Here is a 12765-nt window from a genome sequence, read left to right on the forward strand (position 1 = left end):
GCCCCCTCCCCCAGGACACCTTCCAGGACACATAAGTGTCCCAGTGAAGAGCCAGGAGGGGGCCTGTCCTAGGTGGGTCTAACAACCACCACCACCCTGCCTCACACCCTAAGGGCAAGAGCCCCAGGAATGGCTACCCGGGTAGCTAGCTCCACTTCCAGCCATCGGCAGCCAGCATCACCCCCTGTGGAGATGGGATGACTTGGCCAGTGCTGCAGACCACCTCCACCCATGGTGGCCACATCTAGGGAGGACCCAAAAAGAACATGCTCCTTCAGAATCGCTGGACTGTCCAGTGGTGCCTGGGGGTGTTGCTGTACCCATGGAAGTGACAGGTGCCAAATGACATGAACCCCTATCCACAGACTCATCAATGGACCCCCATCCATTGATCTCCACGCACAGACCCCCATCCATGGGCCCCCATTCATGGACCCCCATCCACAGATCCCCATCCACAGACTACCCCCCACCCACAGACCCTACATGAAGCCCCATCCACAGACCCCCATCCATGGACCCCCATCCACAAACCCGCACAGATCCCCATCCACAGATTCCCATTCTCAGACCCCTATCCACAGACTTCCATCCATAGACCCCCATGCACAGATCCCCATCCACGCACCCCACACAGATCCCCATCCACATCTCACCATGCCTTTAGGGTGACCACAGAGGGCTACAAAATGCTTGACATGGTTAGCCCATTCAGTCCTCACAGCCACCCTGGGAGGGAGGAGTTCTTACTATCCCCATTTCGTTGCTGTTGGTCAGTCCTGTCTGACTCTTCATGATCCATTTGGGGTTTCCTCCACAGAGATACTGGAGTGGCTCACCACTTCCGTGTCCAGTTTGTTTTACAGATGAGGAAACTGAGGCAAGCACAGTTAGGTGATTTGCCCAGGGTCACAGAGCTAGTCAGTGTCTGAGGTCAGATTTGAACTCAGGTCTTCCTGATTCCAGGCCCAGCACTTTAGCCACTGCACCACCTAGCTGCTCATTATCTCCCTTTCACAGATGATGAAACTGAGTCTGACGATAGTCAAGTAGCTTGCCAGGATCCTGAGACAGGATTCAAACCCAGGTCCACCTGATTCTCATTTCATCCCCCTAGCAATCTCTTCTGGCTGGCTGGCCCTCCCCCACTAGAATGGGAGTTCCCAGAAAGGAAGAACCATCTGACTTTTCCATCTGTATCCCCAGGGCTCAGCAAAAAGCCATTATTTTGTCATCGCTGTTCCAGCCTTCCGTTCCCAAGGTAGCCTTTGCCCCTGCTCAGCCCTGGGCCTTCTCTGACTGGCTCATGTCTGAACTTCCGGTAGGCACAACCAGGCCAGGAATTCTTAGAGGACCTGTCCCACTGCCCCAGGGCACTCAGTGTCTTTCAATGATCTGTGGAATGGTGCCATGTGCCCCAAGCCCAGAGAACCCATGGGGATTGGGGGGATGAGAAGAGGCCTTCCTAGAGCAGGTTGTTGAGGGCATTCAGAGAGCTCTGAGTTCTGGACCCTGGTCATAGAACAGAGGCACCTGAGAATTGGTTTCATTTTTATTTCTAAATGCACAACAGAGCATTGAGAGCTGGTCCTGCCGGCAAAATGCCCAGACCCCGCCCAGCCCAGGGAATGCCCAGAAGAGGGCTACCCTGCGGCTGCAGTGCCTTCTCCAGTGGGAGGTGCACCACGGGCCCCTCTGAGAAGGGATTCAGTGCTTCCCAACACTATGCACAACAGCCCAATCGTAGGGCCGCAGGCCCATCCTCAGGCCCGCCTGCCTTGGTGTGGGGGGGACCAGCAAGCAGCCCTCTGCCCTGGCCCTTCTCCAGGCCTAGCCCAGCATGTTCCTGCAGCGACGCCTTTCTTCCTCTCGCTGCTCCTCCATACGGATTTCTAGCACCCTCAGCTCCTTCTTCACTGCCTTATGCATGGCAGGCTCCAGCTCCAGCACCTTCTGGAGATCTGCCCGAGCCTCAGTTTCATTCCACACCTCCGCATGAGCCCTGGCCCTCACGTAGTAGGCCTTTGCAATGCCTGCAGGAAAGGAGGGTCGGAGAAGGGTCGGCCCAAAGCAGGCCATTGTGCTCAGCACAGCCACGCCTCTGATCCCACACAGCGGCCTCTAGGGACAGAGCACAGGGCAGGGAAGCCAGAGGTGCAGCTGGCCGACCAGCTGCAAGGGCACTCTTCCAGTTCACTCATGGAATGTCAGAGCGCGGGCTCCCAGATCTGACCTAGGCCTGGCCAGACCTCCACCCCCTGAAGCAGCTCCCTCATGCTTGGAAGGCTCTCCTGCCCTCTAGCCTCAGTCTGCCTTTTGACTCTTCTGCCCTCAAGCACAAAGAGAACAAAGCTAGGGCCTATCTCACCATCCCAAGCCTCACCTACTTTGAGACAGCCAGTGAAGGCAGGAGGGAGGCCTCCAGCATGTGTGGGATGGGAGGGAGGGCTCCTTGAGGAAGGATTTGTGGGAAAACCTGGTTAAATTCATGGAGGAGGAGGAGGAGGAGGGAGAAGAGTAGGGACGAGAGGATTCCTTCCCTGCCTCAGGGACACTCTGGGGATGCTGCTGGCTCCCCCTCCCCCTGCCCCCTCCCCGCTCCCCAAGGCCGGTGCAGACCTGGGTGGTGCTGGATGATGTCGCTGGTGTGCTGGAGAACCTCATAGTACTCCTCCTGCTTCAGCAGGCACTGGCAGTAGTTGAGAACTAGGGTGTTGATCATCTTCTCCAACTTCAGCCACTGAACCTCCCAAGCTTTCTCCTAGAATGGGGGAGGGGCAGAGACAGAGAGATGGGGAGGGGGGAGGAGAGGGGGCAGGGGGAGGGGGAGGGGAGGGAGGGGGCGGAGGGAGGAGGGGGAGGTGAAAATAGAGAGAGGGAGGGAAAGGGGAGAGAGAGAGAGAGAGATGGGGCAAGGAGGAGAGGGGGAGAAAGACACAAGGAGAGAGAATGACCAGGACAAGGAAAAGAAGGAGAGATGGAGACAAAGTCAGAAAGGTAGGGGGTGGAGGAGACAGAGGGGGGCTGCAGCAGAGGTCTAGGGAGGGCGTGGGGGACCAGACGCCAAGGAAACACGCAGGAGATGGGCAGAGTGGGCCTGGAAGGCCGCTCTCCCCAAGGCCCCTCTGGTGGATGTTCTGCTTCTGGGATTCTCCCAGAGCCATCAAGACACATGCTGGATGCCCTCCCCAAGACACACACATGCATATGTACACACGGACATGCACACACATATGCACACATGCATACGCACATGTGCACGCACACATGCCCACGCACATGCATACACATATGCACACATGCATACACACATGTGCACGCACACATGCCCACGCACATGCACACACATATATGCTGCTCCAGAGCACAAAGTCAGAAAACACGCACCAAGGAGAACTGGATTCCCAGTGAATGAATGCCAGCTGACTCACTGACCAACTGAGCCCACCCACTAACTGCTTCCATCATCCCTCTAGACTGGCTTCCCTATGGATCTGCTCCAATTCCCTGGGCTGTTGTGAGGATCAAAGGAGATTGTATGTGTAAAGTGCTGGGCATAGTGACCCATACACCGCAAGTGCTTAAGAAATGTTTGTTCCCTCCCCCTGGATCAGAAGGAAAGCTATGGGACCATCTGTCATGGTTCCTACTGGATGAACCACCGGGAGTCATGTCCAGGATTCCCAAGGCCCTCAGGGCCTGAGGTGGGTGGGGGCTCCCATGCAGCCAGAGGCACTGATGACACTGACCAGGAGTCCCGTGTCCCAGACCTGGCCTCGCCACTGCTCCAGGGCTACTTCACGTCTGGCTAGCCGGCTTTAGATGGCCAAGCCCACAGCCATGGTCTGGAGGCCGAGTCCTGCCTGCTCTCCTACCCTCACCTTGGTCTGCAGGTTCCTCAGGCAAATGATGGCTTCCTGATACTTGGCTGCAGCTTCCTCGTAGCGCCCCAGCTTGAACAGACGATTACCATCGCCATGGAGGATAGGGACCACACGCATCTTCTCATCGTTGTTGAGACTCCAGGTTTCTCTCTTGTAATCACTTGGGGCTTCCACCTGTCCAGGATGAGCCAAGCATCAGGGACCAGCTCCTAGAGAGACTCCCCCAGCCCTGGCTCTTTCTAAAGGCTCCCGGTCTCAAGCTCAGGCTTCCTAATACTGGCAAGGGGTGGCAGCCCTCTCGGGGTGTGCTGCAGCCTGTGGACCCTGGCAAACCTCCCCTTCACAGCCCTGTTAGCACACAGGCCAGCGCCTTGAGGCCACCCCTTCTCTTGTCCCTCCCCATATTGCCTACAGCCCAAAGGGAGGCCTCCTAGGCCCAGCCCTGCCAACAAGAATCAAGGAACCAGAAAGACAGTGGATTGGCAGAGGCCAGCATTGTGTGACCTCCTTCTCCTCTGTCCCTGAAACCAAGTTCAAGAAAGGGTTCTGAGCCTGGTTGACTTAAATGGGGAGGCTCCATGGGATCCGTGAGCAGCACCATGGATTGAGATCTGCTTGGAGGGATCTACATCAAGCCAGTTTTCTAGTCTTGGGAAGATCCCTGGCCTCTGCCTCAGCCTGACCCCTTAACCCCACCCAGGAAGCCTGAGCAATGGGCTAGATGGGAGAGGACAGATTCGGTTGTATACACCCTCTCAATTATGTAGCAGTCACAGGGCAAGATGCCAAATGTTGGGCAAGGAGCACAGAAATGGGATGCTTATTGAAAAGGTTGTGGAACCAACAGAGGAAGCCAAACCCAATGAATTAAAAATGTGAGAGTCAATTAGGTGTGTCAATGGGCAATAGCCATGAAGGCCAAGGAGAAATGCAAATAATGAGGAAATGTGGAAGGAACCAGAGCCTTTCCCCAGACTTCTCCTCCCATCCTTAGCAGAAGCTTCTCGCCTCCCCATGCTTCCTGCCAGAAGGCTGGTCTTTCCAGCGCACCCTATCACCCTCAGCTTGCCTGACCGCTCCTCCAGGGAGGCGGGGCCAGTGGGGCTCTCCTTCACCACCCTCCCTTGGAAGCAAGACTTACAGCGCCCTGCTTCTGTCCTCACCTTGAGGAGTTCTGTGATGAAGATCAAGGGCTGGGGCTCCTTCTGCAGCTCATCCAGGTCCTCATAGCCCAGAGTGTGGTAGGCAAACATGTTGGCCAGCCCACACGTGTGAACATGCCACTCTGTGGAGTCCTTGCCCTCTGCTATCTGCCTCAGGCTCCTTGAGAGGATGGGGTAGACCCCAGTGTGCTGGAAGCAGGCAGAGAGAGAGAGAGAGAGAGAGACTGAGAAAGTGAAGAGAGCCAGAGAGCCAGAGACTGAGAATGGGACAGTGCCCGATGCATCTTCTGCAGTAAGAGGAGAGCAGGGCCAGCCCAAGCTCCTAACCCTCCCTCCATGCTCTTCTTGGCCCAGTCCATAGCCTTCCCTTCTTTCTTGGGCCAGAGACTGCATCCCATAATAGATCATAGGAGCACAGATTTGTACTGAAAGGACACTTAGAAGTCAGCTAGTCCAACCCTTTCATTTTACACATAAGGAAACTGAGGCTCAGAGATGTGAGGCTACTTGCCCGAGGCCACACAGGCAGGCAATACTTGACTCAGGTGTTCTGACTGCAAGTTCAGAACTCTTCCATTCTTCCCACAGTGAAGGAGGCATCAACACAAATAGAAGTGGCTCAGCAAGTAAGAGCGCCGGCTCCAGTGTCAGGATGACCTGGAGATCGAATCCTGGGCTTGGATACTTAGCAACCACCCAGAAACACCTGGCCGTGTAACCTTGAGCAAGTTACTTAACCCCAATTGCTTAGGGGCGGCCAGGTGGCTCAGCAAGTAAGAGCACCGGCTCCAGTGGGGATCAAATCTGGGCTCAGATACTCAGCATCACACCCAGAAATAACTGGCCGTGTAACCTCAAGCAAGTTACTTAACCCCAATTGCTTTAAAAAAAAATAAAACAAGTAGAAGGGTGGGCTTTGCAAACCTGTTGGAGATCTCCAGGGGAAGAGTGGACAAAAGACGATGGCCAGAAGGGGGCATTCCTAACTGCGCCAGAGCTTCACCTAAGCTGCTTTGGCAGGAATCACCCAAATTATTTGGGAATTAGTGTTAAAAATGAGACAATCAAGTTTGGGGGACCAATTCCATGCCCAACCTCCAGCAGCCAAAGAGCTCAGCAGTGTAGCCCTAATCCTATTCCACCTCCTGGAATAAGGACATGTTATTCAACAACAGTCAAAACTCTTGGGAAATTGGAAAAGTAGTTGGGCAGGAATTAGGTTAAGACCAATATTTCCCACTGCATACCACCACAACCTCCAAATGGTTATATGATCTGGATACAAAAAGATTGTATAATGAACAAATTGGAGGGATAAGGAAGGAGACCTTTCATAACTATGGAGAGAAGCTTTCTTAGCCAAACAAAGGATAAAGTATCATAGGAAAGAAAATGGACAAAAGAATTTAAAAGTTTTTACACAAACAAAATCAATCACTAAAATTAATAGAGAACTAAATAACTGGGGGGGGGGAGTCTGCTATTTGAGGTATATAGGGAGTTCATTGAAGTGTATAAGGACAAGTCTTTCCCCAAGAGACAGTGAAAGGATATGGACTAGCAGCCCTCAAAAGAAGAAATGTCAGCTATCAGCAATCATATTTTAAAATGCTCCAAATCACGAATAACTAGAGGAATTCATATTAAACTAACCCATCAGATTGACAAAGATGATTTTAAAAAGAAAATGGAAGTGCTAGAGGGACCATGGATAAATGGGCATCCAAGTGCACTGTATCAGTCCAGCCATTCCAGAAAGCACTTTGGAAGTATGCCCCTAAAGTTACTAAACTGTATATTACCCTTTGATCCAGCAATGCTGCTAGCAAGCCTGTAATATCCCAGAGGGACATGGAAAGGACATATATGCACCAAAATATCCAGAATAGCACTATTTTGTAGCAAAGCACTGGACACATGGGGGGTGTCTATCAACTGAGAACTGGCTGGAAAGGTTATGGTATAGTAACATAATGGAATGCTATTGAGTTATAAGACTTTTTTAAAAAAGAGAGTGAATGAAAAGGGAATGAAATTATAAAGAGAAATCTAGGAGAATTATGAAAATAGGTTGAAATTATGAATAAAGAGAAACATGGGAAGTCTTGCATAAACTGATTCAGAGTGAAGTGAGTGGAACCAGGACAATGTAAACACTGACTTTTTTGGTTGCTGTTGTTCAGTCATATCTGGCTCTTCATGACCCTCACGGGTTTTCTTGGCAAAAACACTGGAGTGGTTTGCCTTTTCCTTCTCCAGCTCATTTAATATATAAGGAAACTGAGGCAAACATGGTTAAGTGACTTGCCCAGGGTCACAACTGGCAGGTGTCTGAGACCAGATTTGAACTTGGGTCTTCCGGACTCCAGGACCAGCACTATCCACTGCACCAGCTAGCTGCCCTAGATGCCAAGCACAGTTTTGTAAAGAAAGCCAACTATGAAAGATTTTACAGTTCTGTTAATGTCACAATAGATGATAAAGCCTGTCTCCCACCTCTAGGCAAAGAGAAAGATGGCCGAGGGTGCTGAAGAAGACTCATGCTGTCAGACATGGTCAATGTGGCATTTGTTTTGCTTAATTCTAACTATGTGTTACAAGGAAGGGCTTTTTCTGGATGAGTGAAGGGGTAAAGATAGTGATAACTGAAGAAAAGGAAGAAGAAGAGGAGGAGGAGGAGGAGGGAGAGGAAGAGGAAGAGGAGGAAGACAAGAAGAAGGAGGAAAAGAAAGAAAGAAAGAAAGAAAGAAAGAAAGAAAGAAAGAGACAGTGATGAAAGATTTGACAAATACCCCCCAAGAGAGCAGAAGGAAGTTCAGGGGACACAGGGAGGTGTGATCAGCACTATTGGGTTAAATGGGAAAATCAGGCTGCAAAGTTTTGTAGACAAAGCTCTTTTTCAGTTCTTTGTATGTCAAAATGTTCATGTTTGTGGCCACGTGTCAAGTTCATGACTCCCCCCAAAAAAGAAAATTCATTTTAAAAACAAAATGTTTAAAGACCATTGGCATCAATCCAGCTTGGTCTCCAAGAAGGGATGAGAAAGTGTACCTCCAGGGGCAGCTAGGTGGAGCACTGACCCTGAGACAGGAGGACCTGAATACAAATCTGCCCTTAGACACTAACTGTGTGACCCTGGGCAAGTCACTTAACCCCAACTGCCTAAAATCTTTTAAAAGTGTCCCTTCTTTGTCAAGGTGGGGGACTATGGGTGTGTAACATGATATATATTGTCACAATTGGTTGATCTGATTTTGTGAACTTGTTTTTTTCTTTTTTTAAAAAATCCTTTGCTCACTGAGAAGTGGAGGGGGAAACATATATTTGGAAATGAAGCAAATGATCAGTAAGAAAAAATATAAATATATGTTCAAAAAGGAGAAAAAAGAAAATCTGTCAGAGGTGGTAAGGTACAATAAAGAAATCTCTGGGGGCAGCTAGGTGGTGCAGTGAATAGAGCATGGGCCCTGGAGTCAGGAGGACCTGAGTTCAAATCTGGGCTTAGACGCTTAACACTTACTAGCTGTGTGACCTTGGGTAAGTCACTTAACCCCAATTGCCCTGCCTTCTCCCCCTCCAAAAAGAAAAAAAAAGAAATCTCTGGAGTCAGCAAGGGGCTATGACACCAAATGGTCTAAAATCTAGAAAGGGCTGGGAAGCAAAGTCAGTTAGGGTAATATCAAGGACAGTAGTCACTGGCTGACTGAGGATGCCCAGGATACAATGCAGATTTCATCAGTTACTTTGCTGTCAAAGTCAGTCAGACGGTTGGGCTGGAGAAAGCTGGGGGAGACTTCTGGAACCCTCCAGCAGTCATTAGCTGGAACATTAGTGGCTCTCAGATGACATGGAAACACAGCCCTCCCTCCCACTTCTCTGGGAGATAAAAAGACCATATGGAGGCCAGAGGCTGCTCAGTGAGGACTAAGGCTGGGATAGGTTGAGTGCCTGGAGCTGATACTTGGAGGTCTGCTGACAATAAAGAGTTCTGACCCATTATGCAGCTGGAATGGATGAAGCAACATCTGGAGATGCAGCTGGCTATGTAGTGTTACCATTTGCTGCTTCTATGCAACCAGAAGGGGCTGTGTGTGACCCACAGGGGAGAAGGAAGTGAACCCGTTGAGGAGAGCCTCTCTGGGGCTCCTGAGCCTTTCTACCAGGAGTCTGACCCTCCCTCCAGTCCCTCTGCCATCCCCCTGAATCCCTCTGAGCACCTTCAGCAGAGCCCTCCTCCTCTCCCATCCCAAGACCATCCGGGGAGCTGATTCCCTTGTTCTTTGTGCTAACTTGACTGTATGTCACCATGAAGCAAAAGACTAATTCTGTGTGACTGCTGAGCTGCTGCCTCTGAAAGAGCATCAAGGCTTTGTCCTCTCCCAACCCTGCCCTTCCCCCCTCCAAGGGGCTACTCTCACTGAAGTTTGGCCCTTTTTCTAGCTTCCATTTCTAGATCACTTTGGGGTTTGCCCAGCAATTTCCTCACACCAACCCTGTGAAGTTAATGCCCAACTCAGCCAGCATCTCTGATATGGGGAGGGGGGGGGAAGAAACTCACAGATAAATAGAAAAACCAAACAAATTAAATACACAGTCATGATCCCATTCTGTGGATGAAGAAACTGAGGCTTCTAGATGTGAATTGCCCCATGGAAAGTCATAGAATAATCAGTAATGGGGCCACTGTCCCTCCCTCTCTTACTAGGCCTGGGAAGAAAATAGGTCAGTCCACGGGTCAAGCTTTAGGACAGGCTTCACCACCCCTCCACTCACCCCCTGATCCGATTAGGATTAAGTTAGGCTGCTAAGGAAGCAGATACAGAAATAGCTGCAAGAATCAAGAGATGGGCAAAATGAGGGGGGGGGGCTGAAAAAGAGCAAGCCACCCATCCCAAAATGTATTCTGTAGCCAGAGCCTCAGCACACGAGAGGAGGCAATGCCTTCCCAGAAGTACCCTGTGTAAGCACCCTTTGTTTTAAACCAACTTAGTAGCCATACTTGCAGACCTTCAGCATTCCAAGCCATTCCTGACTGAGCCACCCCAGCTTCCCAACACAAATCAGTCTCCTGCCTAGTCCTCAAGAAGGAGCCTCTGCCTCTCAGCTCTGGGCATTTTCTCTGACTGTCCCTCAATCTTGGATTGCCCCATCTCTACCTTCTTGCTTCCCCAGCTTCCTTCAAGTTCCAACTATAATCTCATCTTCCACAGGAAGCTTTTCTTAATCCTAGTGCCTTACCTCTGCTAATTATTTCCTATTTATCTGTCTATGGCTTCTTTGTACATATTTGTTTCCCTTGTTAGATTGTAAGCTACCTGAGGGCAGGGACTTTCTTTGTATTCCCTGTGCTTAGCACAGTGCCTGGTGAGCAGTAGGTGCTTAACATATGTTTATTAACTGACTGATTGACAATTTCTCCAAATCTTAAACTGAAGGAATCTGCAGGTAAGACAACATCTTTGTCAGAAATCTTCCTGAGTCCGCACAGGGCATTTTGTTTCCTTGGGCTTCAGTTTCCTCCTGGGAAATGAGGCATTTGAAGGGGATGAAGGAATTCAGTCTAACCCCTCCTTCTATGAATTTCAGGAATCTCTTAAAGAAGCAACTAGTGGTGAAATGGGGTATTGAGACCTGACTTTATTTGACATTGAGAGGTGAGGGATCCAGGAGCTCCCTCCCCACACATGAAAGGGACTCATGGTTTGGGAGATGGTTAATGACTAGCATCTGAGTTTCCAAGGCAGAGAGGCTCATGGAAGGGATGTCAGCTCCAGGCTGAGCACACTCTGAAAATGAATGACTGCTTGAAGTAGGTTTTCAACTACAGACTTGGGGATATGGAGGGGGAGGTCATGGGGAAATTCCCTGCAGAAAGTGTTGGTGCTTTTATAACAGATGCAAATGAGGAAGTGGGCTTAAAGTTGCTTTCCTGTGACATCTCTGGTCTGCAAGGCAGAAGCTTGTGGATACAGCCTCTTAGGAAGCATGGCTTTGTGAAGGGAGTGGCGCAGGGCACTTACGATTGTGTCACACCAGAATTCAGCCACCTCTCCTATCCTCATTGAGGTCAGCAGGATTTCCCAGACTTCCAGTTTGAACATGTTTCCAATGATGATGTGCATGGGCTGGCCAACCTGCTTGCTGTCATCTATGACTGTCCGCTCCTCATCGCATTTCATAGTTCGGAAATGAAATGTCACCTTTTTCACAAAAACAATAGAACCTGTACAAATCACATTTTCCTCTCTGACCCCTTTCTCTCACTTGTTAGGTTTTGTGGATTCATTCAGCCTCCGTTCAAGCTGGACTGTGCAGTCTTGGTGACCAACTGAAGGAAATCATATCTATGAACCTTGTCAGGTGGGGGAAGAGGGGAGACAGGAGCCTCTTTCCTTGGCAATTAGCCTTTAGGGCTCCAAAAATGTCACTGGAGCATGTCTGTGGCTAAGGCATAATCTGGACCCTTCTTAGATGAGTAGATCAGCCCCAGAACAGCAGAATAGATAGAGGGTCAAAAATGCATCCAGCCCTCTCTTTCACTCCACAGAGCCTCCCACTCCAACATGAATTCATCAGTCACCCTTTAAACACAGCTATGCTAGTTTCAGAAATGGTAATTTTTTGGTCTTTTTTTTGGAGGGGAAAAGCAGGGCAATTGGGGTTGAGTGACTTGCCCAAGGTCACACAGCTACTAAGTGTTAAGTGTCTGAGGCCATATTTAAACTCAGGTCCTCCTGACTCCAGCTCCAGTACTCTATTCACTGCACCACCTAGCTGCCTGATAGACTTTGCCATTTTAATCACCAGTTCATAGATTTTTACCCCTGATTAATGTCCTAGGCAGGACTTTTCTGTCCCCCTCCCAACCCTCACTGTCTCTTGTGCCAAGCCCAGGACTCTGACTTACTCTGGATCCATTGATGAAGTGAGGGAGCTCTCCAGTCCCTCCATGGAGAATGGTCTTCTTAATGCCTTCTACATTCAGTAGCATGGTTTTCTCCATGCCTGGTGGAACCCTGTCAGTTGGTAAGGTCAGAAACAGTGAAAGAGGTCCTATCTGCTCTCTGTCAGCCAGCTGGATGACTATGCTAATCCAGTTCTGATTACAGGAAGCTTAGCATGAATGCATGAAGAGGGACGGTTGGGATTTGTCCTCTACAGCCCCCATGGGTCTCGGCCCTCCAAGAAGGGCAGCTTTCTAGAGGAAGAGATTAAATCCTAATAAAGACCATGCAGAGATCGGAAGGGAAGGGAAGTAGAGCATGGCTTCTGGATGGTATGGGAAGCATGATCTGACTGAGCTAGACAGACTGGGCTAGCCCAGCTCACTCACTCACTCACCAGTAATCAGAACCTCCCTGGGTTTTAGACATTCTTCTACCCCTGTGCATTACTGTCCATTGAGACTTTGAACCTTCTGTGTAATGGTGGTTTGGCTGTCACAAAATCAATGCCCACATGCTGCCCTGGGGAGTGAGTCTGGGGGAGAACACATTCATTAAGAACCCCAGTACTTAAAATGTTACTCTTCTCTGTCCCATCGTGAATAGCCACCTAATTGATAACCTAGTCAAAGCTCAGGTGTGGGTGCATGGGGGAGGATGGAAAAGAAATAAGAAGGAATGGTTCCTGACCCTACATGGTCATCTCCGATTTATCCTGTGAGAGCCTCGGCTGTACAGAATTGGTTGAATGTTGAGGGCAGGGATTGTCTTTTG

At 50.0% G+C, this 12765-nt stretch overlaps 1 protein-coding gene across 1 annotated transcript; it reads right to left on the minus strand.

The window, feature by feature from the left end:
• Positions 1-1582: 1582 nt before the first annotated feature.
• Positions 1583-12071, minus strand: AIPL1 (aryl hydrocarbon receptor interacting protein like 1). Its single transcript, XM_069102136.1, has 6 exons — positions 11955-12071; positions 11068-11247; positions 5048-5236; positions 3882-4058; positions 2620-2761; positions 1583-2033 (listed from the first exon to the last, which is right to left on the minus strand). Exons 1-6 carry the CDS (start codon positions 12048-12050, stop codon positions 1831-1833), a joined length of 987 nt encoding a protein of 328 aa, XP_068958237.1. The 5' UTR covers positions 12051-12071; the 3' UTR covers positions 1583-1830.
• Positions 12072-12765: the final 694 nt, after the last annotated feature.

This window comes from Petaurus breviceps, unplaced genomic scaffold (genome assembly GCF_028583685.1).
Source record: "Petaurus breviceps papuanus isolate PSGF00001 unplaced genomic scaffold, PetGlider_PUasm1.0 527, whole genome shotgun sequence".
Taxonomy (NCBI): domain Eukaryota; kingdom Metazoa; phylum Chordata; class Mammalia; order Diprotodontia; family Petauridae; genus Petaurus; species Petaurus breviceps.

Bases quoted from the DNA above. Each gene is read 5' to 3' on its own strand.
- AIPL1 (XM_069102136.1), bottom strand. From the start codon at position 12,050: ATGGAGAAAACCATGCTACTGAATGTAGAAGGCATTAAGAAGACCATT. The intron at 11,248-11,954 runs GTAAGTCAGAGT...TTTGTGAAAAAG, and splicing joins ACTTCATCAATGGATCCAGA to GTGACATTTCATTTCCGAAC. The intron at 2,762-3,881 runs GTGAGGGTAGGA...CCCCCATTCTAG, and splicing joins TGAGGAACCTGCAGACCAAG to GAGAAAGCTTGGGAGGTTCA.